Source organism: Hyla sarda, chromosome 5 (assembly GCF_029499605.1).
Source record: "Hyla sarda isolate aHylSar1 chromosome 5, aHylSar1.hap1, whole genome shotgun sequence".
NCBI classification, from domain to species: domain Eukaryota; kingdom Metazoa; phylum Chordata; class Amphibia; order Anura; family Hylidae; genus Hyla; species Hyla sarda.
Genome location: NC_079193.1, coordinates 375532019 through 375541904, shown reverse-complemented (window position 1 = coordinate 375541904; position 9886 = coordinate 375532019). Strand labels below are relative to the sequence as shown.

Below are 9886 nucleotides of genomic sequence, written 5' to 3'. Positions count from 1 at the left end.
GCCCCCTGGTCCGTGCGCCCCTATGCAAACGCGTGGTCTGCCTTATGCAACCGCCGGGCTGCCTACAGACTCATATGATGTTTTTTTTTTTTTTCTTTGCGCCACCAATTCTACATTGTAATGACATCATTTTACCCATTTATCTACGGTGAAACCCCCCAAAAAAAATCATTGTGCGACAAATTTGAAAAAAATGCTATTTTGTAACTTTTGGGGGCTTACGTTTTTACGCAGTGCATTTTTCGTAAAAATGACACCTTCTTATCTTCTGTAGGCCCATATGATTAAATTAACACCCTACTTATATAGGTTGGATTTTGTCGTACTTCCAGAAAAAATGATAACTACATGCACGAAAATGAATACATTTAAAAATGTCATCTTCTGACCTCTAGAACTTTCTATTTTTTCCACGTATGGGGCAGTATGAAGGCTAATTTTTTTGCGCCATGATCTGAAGTTTTTATCGGTACCATTTTTATTTTGATGTGACTTTAAAATCGCTTTTTATTAAAAAAAAGATGGTACAAAAAGTGACCAAAAATACGCTATTTTGGACTTTGGAAATTTTTTTACGTGTACGGCATTGACCCCCCCATTTTAATTAACAATATATTTTTATAGTTCGGACATTTACACACCTGGCGATATTGCATATGTTTATATTTATTTGTATTTACACAGGTTTTTTTTTTTTTTATGGGAAATGGGGGTGATTCTAACTTTTATTAGGGAAGGGGTTAAATCGTCTTTATTAACTTTTTTTTTTTTTGCAATGTTGTAGCCCCCATCGGGGACTATAACATGCATTACACTGATTGGCCGCATTGGTCAATGCTATGTCATAGCATAGCTATGATCAGTGTTTTCAGCGCTCAACTGCTCCTGCTTTGATCTCAGGCACGGAGCAGTCATTCGGCGATCGGACAACAAGGAGACAGGTAGGGACCCTCCCCATGTCCGTACAGCTGATCAGGACACCACGGTGAAACCCGACTGAGCTGCCGGGAATGCTTTTACTTTCACTTTAGATGTGCCAATCAACTTTGATTGCAGTGTCTGAAGGGTTAATACCGGGCATCACCGCAATCGGTGATGTCCGGTATTAGCCGTGGGTCCCGGCCGTTGATAGCCACTGGGACCAATCCGTTATATCACGGGAGCCGGTACAGGATGTAAATATACGTCCTCCGTCGTTAAGGGGTTAATGTTGTGTCCCCCACACTCTCTAATACTGGTCACTAGCTATAAGAAGATTGCCAAGACCCTAAAAATGAGCTGCCGCACGGTGGGCAAGATCATACAGCAGTTTCACAGTATAGGTTCAACTCAGAACAGGCCTCACCATGGTCGACCAAAAAAGTTGAGTGCACGTGCTCAGCATCATATCCAGAAGTTGTTTTTAGTAAATAAGCATGAGTGCTACCAGCATTGCTGCAGAGGTTGAAGGAGTGGGGGTCAGCCTGTCAGTGCTAAGACCATACATGTGGTATGCATGGGGTCCCAGAGGGAAGTCTCTGCTAAAGATGAAGCACAAGAAGCCTGCAAACAGTTTGCTGAAGACAAGCAGACTAAGGAAATAAATTACTAGGACCATATCCTGTGGGCCGATGAGACCAAGATAAACTTATTTGGTCCAGATGGTGTCAGGCGTGTGGGGTCACAACCAGGTGAGGAGGACAAAGACCAGTGTGTCCTGTCTACAGTCATCATGGTGGTGGGGTGTCATGGTCTATGCCTGCATGATTTGTCCTGCACTGGGGGCTACAGGTCATTGAGGGAACCATGAAATCCAACCAACAAGGGAGTGATCCAGCTCACCTTCCCTGATGTACGTGTTAGGATTCGGCAGGCTGGAGGTGAATCCTCTGTGTCAGAGAGGGATTGGCTGGACCGTGCCGGTGGACCGGTTCTAAGTTGCTACTCGTATTCACCAGAGCCCGTCGCAAAGCGGGATGGTCATGCTGCGGCGGTAGCAACCAGGTCGTGTCCACCGGTAACGGCTCAACCTCACTGACTGCTGAGAGTAGCGTGGGACAGGAGGACTAGACAGAGGCGAGGTCAGACGTAGCAGAAGGTCAGGGTAGGCGGCAAGGTTCGTAGTCAAGGGCAACGGCAGAAGGTCTGGTAACACTGGTAAGGCAAACACAGAAACGCTTTCACTGGCACAAGGCAACAAGATCCGGCAATGCTGGGAAGGGGAAGTGAGGTTTTATAGGCATTGAGCAGATGGGAGCTAATTACACTGATTGGGCCAGGCACCAATTAGTGGTGCACTGGCCCTTTAAATCTTAGAGAGTCGGCGCGCGCGCCCACGAGAGCGGAGCCGCGCGCGCCAGGACGTGACAGCCGGGGAACGGGACAGGTAAGTGGATTGGGATGCGACCCGCGAGCGGGCGCGTCCCGCTATGCGAATCGCATCCCTGCCGGCAGTGACAGTGCAGCGCTCCCGGTCAGCAGGTCTGACCGGGACGCTGCAGAGAGGAGAACGCCGCGAGCATTCCGGGGAGGAGCAGGGACCCGGAGCGCTCGGCGTAACAGTACGGTGCCCGGACCGGTGCCCGGCAAGGCATCCAATATTGAAGAAAGAAAGTACGGAGGGTCCAGCACTTTGTTGCAAACAGCTTTATTGAAGATACATTACACCATAAGAAACGACAGTCAGTCAGACATGTTTCGAGCGCAAGCGCTCGAAACATGTCTGACTGGTTGTCGTTTTTATGGTGTTATGTATCTTCAATAAAGCTGTTTGCAACGAAGTGCTGGACCCTCCGTACTTTCTTTTTTCAACCATGAAATCCAACATGTACGGTGACATAGTGAAGAGCAGGATCCCCTCCCTTCAGAGACTGGGCCGCAGGACAGTAGACAAACATGATAAGGACCCCAAACACCTCCAAGACCACCACTGCCTGTAAAGAAGCTGAGGGTAAAGGTGATGGACGGGCCAAGCATGACCCAGACCTAAACCCTATTGGGCATCTTTGGGGAATCCTCAAACAGAAGGTGGGGGGGGGCACAAGGTCTATGACAACCACCAGCTCCGTGATGTCATCATGGAGGAGGGAAGAGGACTCCAGGGACAACCTGTGAAGATCCCGTGAACTCCATGTCCAAGGGGCTTAAAGGAAACATCTTATCCCCTGTCCAAAGGATAGGGGATAAGATGTTAGATCGTGGGGGTCCCACCGCTGGGATCTCTGGACTGGCAGTGGCAGCGTCCGTAACATGGGACCTTGTAACTGTTCCCTCTGTATTATGATGAAGTCTAGACAGATTGCAGGTACAGTATATTATATTTTTTCTTACATTTTATTTTTATATCCTCTATTTTGTGTTTGTACATTCAGTTCCCGGCATATATTTAATGATAAGAGTTGAGGCGCAGATTTTCAATCTTTTTTCCCGTATATTTAATAATAATGGACATTGACATTTAAGGAGAATTAATAGAATGCATCAGTTTTTTCTATATCAATCTGCAGTGACTGAGATTTATGCAACCTGCAGGTGCCACCTAGTGGCCAGTGAGAAGAATGCATGCAGCGATTTCATTTTTGATTATCTTGATGGATATAATAAAAAAATAATTTTGATTATCCTGATGGATATAACAAAAAAATATTTAAAAAAATGACACTATGCATTTTCAAAGTGTGGGCAAAAAAGACTTATATGCACCACATTTTCTATTAAAATCAAGAGCAATTATTGAGCCCCATCCAAATCACTTCTAAAACAACACTTGGCGCCAAACAGGTGAGACTTCACCCTCACAGAACATCATGGAATGAAGTGACCCAAATTAATCCTATTTGTTACAACCCACATAAAAGCAGCTTTCCCACTGCATCACGCAAAGTTATAAAGTCACATATATCTACATAATTTCGTGCTAACCGTCTTTAAAGCGATTTATAGGCGGTGAGAAATGGCTCCTATAAGCAGCCATGACTCACATCTAATGCCGACGCTTGGCTGGCATTAAAGGGGTACTCCGCCGCTAAGATATCTTATCCCCTATCCAAAGGAAAAGGGATAAGATGCCTGATCGAGGGGGTCCCGCCGCTGGGGACCCCCATGATCTTGCACGCAGCACCCCGTTACAATCAGTCCCCGGAGCACATTCGCTCCGGGTCTGATTACTGGCGATCACGTGGGGCCGGAGCATTGTGACGTGACAGCCCCGCCCCCGTGTGGTGTCACGCTCCGCCCCCTCAATGCAAGCCTTTTGATAGGGGATAAGATGTCTTAGCGCCGAAGAACCCCTTTAATCCTTTAGATCCCACAATCAAAGTTGATCCCGGGATCTAAAGGGCAAAAATTCTGGTGGTGGTGGGTTTGGGGGGGCTGATTGGGACCACCAGGGGGTGATCGCAGGGTACCGATGTTCCAGGGCCGTACTGGGGATAAAAACCAGCCTTGGAAATAATTGCATACCAGCCCCACAGCACACACAAGGAATACACCTCTACTTCAATAATAGTGCCGGCCAGGGGCGTACTGACAACACTCAGGGTCCCTGGACCAAAAAAAGGCAAGGGCCCCCTGAGAAGATCCGCCACTGGTCACACTTATGGCACGCCCCTATACCACCTAAATCCCCCACACAAAATAAACTAAAGTGTATATATGTAGGAAACACTTCAACATAGGTAAAATAGGTAAGATAATTTCCTTGACAAATAATACCAGTATGCAAGGAGGAAATATATACCACCACATAATAACTGGATAATACCGCCATACTGTACTGAATAAAACCACTATATACAGACCAATATACTATACAGGATATATACCATATAAGTGATTATAAACAGGACCACATGGCAGTAGATATCAGCTGTACAGAGATCTGTGATATAGATTTAATCAGATAGCCTGGTAAGTATCCTGCTCCCTTCCAAATTCCAAAAAATAAGGCCTTTGATTCTCTGTTCTAGCACCGGAGTAAATAACACAGACACCCACGGTCAGTGGTAAAATACTTCTGATCTTTATTAAGCAGATCCCTGATTTATATAACCTCTGTCATTAGTTCCCACCCCCTGCTAGGGGGAAAGGCATGCCACTCCTGAGACTTTTCACGGGCTTTCTTTGTTCAAAATCTTCAGACGATGGCGGGGGGCCAGATGTTGTGAGCGATGTAGTGAGCAGGGAGGGGTCGATGGGGAAGGGGCCTCCTAAATGAATCATTTTTTACATGGAAGGAAATCATAGAAACATCTATTACAAGCCCCCCTAAAAAATGATCATTCTACCTTTCCCTTATTTCCATCATCCTAACTCATCTGCCCCAATGTGTTTTCTCGAACGTTTCACTGTACTTTAGACGACCCATGGCTTGTCCATGGACCCCCTTAGCCTCAGACTTTACACATATGGAGTCAGATGCTGTCCCTAAGGTTTACTGATTTTAGAGATGGCATTGAAGCTCTGCAATGGGGTATAGGCCTCTTCTGTAGTCTCGTAGTCCAAATTCGTCATCACCGGTGTTGCATTTTCGACAGCCTTCTCACACATCTTCTTTAAACAAGGCAAAATACAACACACAACAAAGGCAAGGTTTATCAGGATTATTAGTATGCTTATTCCTATCTGGGCCAAAGTCTTTTTCCACCCTCCCATCCAATCAAAATACTGATCCCAGGGGTCTGAGATTCCAGAATTCTTTTAAAGTTCTATCGATAGGTCTTCTAATTTCTTCATGGCTATGGTTACTTTACCATTGGGTCCTGTGTTGGTTGGTATATAGGAACAACAGGTTTCCCCAAACATTTTACATACTCCCCCTTTTTCCGCTAACACCATATCTAATGCCATACGATTTTGGAATGTCATAGTAGATGTGGCGCTTAGTTGTTCGGCCCGACCTTTAAGAGCATCCACTGAGAAATGTATAAATCTCTGCTGAATATAATAGATATAGTTAATCCAATCTACATTCTTGTTTATGGAAATCTGGGGTATTATAGACTCAAATCCAGCTTTTACTTGATCTCTAGCTTTGAATGAATCTAGGACCCCCCTTGGGACTCCTATAGCATCAATATATACATGGGGGTCAAGGCTCCCAGCAGGGGCTGTACATTTACTTCTAAAGTGTGATTTGGGTTCCTCTGTATGTTCAGTAGTGAAAATGTGTATGGGCATAAGAACCTTAGCTAGTGTGCATTCTCCAGTCCAGTTCCCTTCTAATCGAGTTCTGAGTTTCATATCCCCACAAAACCAATATATGTCCCCTAGTGACTGAACCTGGTTCTGTAACGTGGCTTTGTCCATTTCCTTATACGAGGAGCAATAACCCTTGCTAAAGATCCCCATAAATCTACCCTGGTTTCCTGGGACAGAATAACAAGTGTAGTTCCCAGGGTAGATAGTTATGCTCTCTCCTGGTTTGGGGGTGTTGGTAGCTATAGGGTATTCTTTCTTCCAGTTCTCACAACTGATGTGGTCTGTGGAACTATTAGTGTACAGGCTAAGAAAGCATTTGTCTGCCTGTTCAGGAATATTCAATGGAACTGTACCTAGATGGGGTCTTGCACTGCCACAGACATAGCAGCAGGATTTATTGGACTTGTTGGCGGAGTACCTCATCCATTCTAACCAGAGATTTGTATCAGAGTATCCTGTCTCTATGGCCATGGTGTCTTCAAAAGTGGGGTTGGCAATAGCTACCATTTTATTAAAAACCTGAATATGTTGTCTTAAAGCAGTAATCAAAGGTGCAATTGGGTCTTTCCACTCCCTTGATTTATACATATCTTTAAGCTGAAATTTCCCCATTTTACCTGCTCCCACGGTTCCCATTATATATAACCCTGCATCCTGGGGCCAAGGGTTCTCAATGGTTAGTGTAAATGGCATATTGCTTCCTGTTCTCCCTGCGTGATGACATGTCCCTGTTTTGATCAGGGTCATTAGGGTGAGTAAGGATTTCCCATTTAAATCCTTTCTCCTTAAGGCACTTTCTGGCTTATATCTCCAGTCCTCCCCTGTGTTCCACCCTACTGCTCCCCAATAGGCACACTCATCCCCCCAGTACTCATCAGTGACACAAATATAAGTTGACTGAGATGGGTGATACATACCACATTGCCAGCGCTGGTTTGGACAGCTAACTACGTTACAGTAATCAAAGGAAAATGATGCCACATGAGTGTTTGAGGAACTATACCAGAATATGGTTAGGTCACTTTTTTGAGTAATGGCTACTTCTTGGCCTAGTGCCATAGATACTGAGAAAAGGATATGTATAATCATCATGGTCTGGACAACGTAGCTTTTTCGTCCTCTGGTGCTGATGCCTTCTTGCAGTGGGAGGCGTGGATCCAAGTGTTCTTCCCTCCCACTTTAACTGAAGTGGCTGTGGTCAGCAAGACTTGGAATGTACCATCAAATCTGGGCTCGAGAGGGTTCTTTCTCACAAATTTCTTTATTAGTACCCAATCACCAGGCAATAGCTTGTGAGTTCCAGTATCTGTTTCAGGATCTGGAATAGAAGAAAACACTCGGGCATGTATCTTAGTCAACTCTCTTGACAATGCGGTCACATAATTAGTTAGGGCATCCGATTGCATTTGTAGCTGCTGAGGATAGTAACACCCTAATCTAGGGGCAGTGCCGAACAAGATCTCATGAGGGGATAGGGAATGCACTCCTCTAGGGGTGTATCTGACACTATAGAGGGCTATGGGTAAACTATCAGTCCAGGGCAAACCAGTTTCTTGGGACATTTTCAACATACGCATTTTAAGGGTACCATTCATCCTTTCAACCTTCCCACTGCTCTGGGGATGATAGGGGGTGGGAAAAGACAAAGTAACTCCTAGTGCAGACCAAATTTCTTTAGTCAATGTGGCTGTGAATGCAGATCCTTGGTCACTTTCTATTACTTCTGGTACTCCATACCGACACACTATTTCACTGAGTAGTTTCTTGGCCGTGGTTTTGGCTGTCATATTGACTACCGCGTAGGCCTCAGGCCATCCGGAGAACATGTCCACCACGACAAGGGCGTATTCAAATATTCCGCTCTTTGGCATCTGGATGTGGTCGATCTGTATCCTTTGGAATGGATATAATGGTTTTGCCAGGTGTTTCTGGGGTGTCTTCTCTGTACGGCCTGGATTACATTTTGCACAAATAGCACAGGACTTGCAGTAAATGTCTGTTAGTGGCGTGATCCCTGGTGCTGTATAATATTTCTGGATGAGGGCATTCATGAGAGTTTTTGACAGATGAACGACACCATGTGCCTACTGTACCACTGCTGGATACATACTTCTTGGTAAGCAGGGTTTCCTGTTATTTTTGAATAAGCCATTCCTATCCTATTCCCTTCTGTTTCCATATTTCTTTTTCTTCAGCACTTGCTGCCTCTTGAAGTTCTTTCAGTTGGGATTTGTCCAGTGGTAGGGTTTGTAGAGCCAGCATTGAAGTATTTTCCACTCTGCTCTTCTTTTCCTGTGAGTTTCTGGCTGCTTGCTTGGCCGCAGAATCCGCTAGGTGATTGCCCTTTGTTTCCCTAGAGTTCAATCGTCCGTGTGCCCTCACTTTCAGAATCGCCACTTGAGTTGGGAGGAGTAGAGCATCCATCAGATCCCTGATGGCCATGCTATGTTTTATTGGTGTTCCCGCTGCTGTCAGAAAGCCTCTGGTTCTCCAAATGACTCAAAAATCATGTGTGATGCCAAAACCATATCTCGAATCTGTGTGGATATTTTCTTTTTTCCCTTTGCCAGGCGGCATGCCATGGTCAGGGCTTGAAGTTCAGCTTCTTGTGCTGGCATGGTAGGAGGTAGGGCCTCAGCTTTTAGTACTGCATCTTCTGTCGTGACGGCATATCCTGTGTGGTATCTTCTATGTTCGTCCGCAAATCTTGAACCGTCCACAAACATAGTGAGGTCTGGATTGGGCAGCGGGGTTTCACTTACAGTTGGCATGTGTGCTGTTTCCATTTTCATGAGTTTAAAACAGTCATGGGAGTATTTTGTGTGACTGGAATCCTCATGCCCATCTTCATCATCATCGTTCCCTTCGTCTACCCCCTCAGGAAGTGGAAGCAGAGTGGAAGGATTCAATACATTGCATCGCAGTAGGGTGACATTGTCGGGTATCAACAGGGAGCATTGGAGCCTGAGATGCCGTGCTGTGATGCTTTGGGTGGAGTCTGATTTAGTATAGCAGAGATGTCGTGTGGAGCCAGAAGAATGAGTTGGTGTCCCAGAACTAGGTCAGCAGTTTTATCCAGGAGTGCTTGTGCAGCAAACACAGTTTTAAGGCAGGATGGGCCTCCTCTGGCCACGGCATCCAGTCTGCTGGAGTAGTAGCCTACTGGTCGCATTCTGTTGCCATGAGACTGAGAGAGGACTCCAGTAGCATGTCCCTGTTGTTCTGACACATACAGTTTAAAAAGCTTATCATAGTCTGGTAATTTAGTTTGAAGAAGTTGGAAATGGCTTCCTCAGGAAGGTCGAAGGGGTCTGTCTTCAAGGCATCATAGAGTGGTTGCATCAATAGAGAGGCCTGTGGGATCCATGACCGACAGTAAGAGATTAATCCCAGGAAAGCATGTAGAGCCTTGGGCCTAGTTGGTATTGGAAGGTTGTGTATTGCTTGCACTCTGTCCTGAGTAAGGTGTCTAGTTCCTTGCAAAATGCAATGGCCAAGGAACACAACTGAGGTGGAGCACCATTGAAGCTTCTGTTTGGAGGCTTTGCAACCCTGATCGGCTAGGTAACAGAGCAGGCTTTCCGAGTATCTCTCAGCTGATGGAAGGTCGTCAGAACACAGAAGGAGATCATCCACATATGATAGAAGCACTATAGATGGGTTCTGTGCTTGCCAAGTAGATAGGATGAAAGTCATGGCCTTAGAAAAC

General features: G+C 45.6%; 1 protein-coding gene across 1 annotated transcript; it reads right to left on the bottom strand.

Annotated features, from left to right (window-relative positions):
- Positions 1–7265: 7265 nt before the first annotated feature.
- On the bottom strand, positions 7266–9274 carry LOC130274593 (uncharacterized). The gene has a single exon (XM_056523028.1). It carries the CDS (start codon positions 8226–8228, stop codon positions 7266–7268), a length of 963 nt encoding a protein of 320 aa, XP_056379003.1. The 5' UTR covers positions 8229–9274.
- Between the last annotated feature and the right edge of the window lie 612 nt (positions 9275–9886).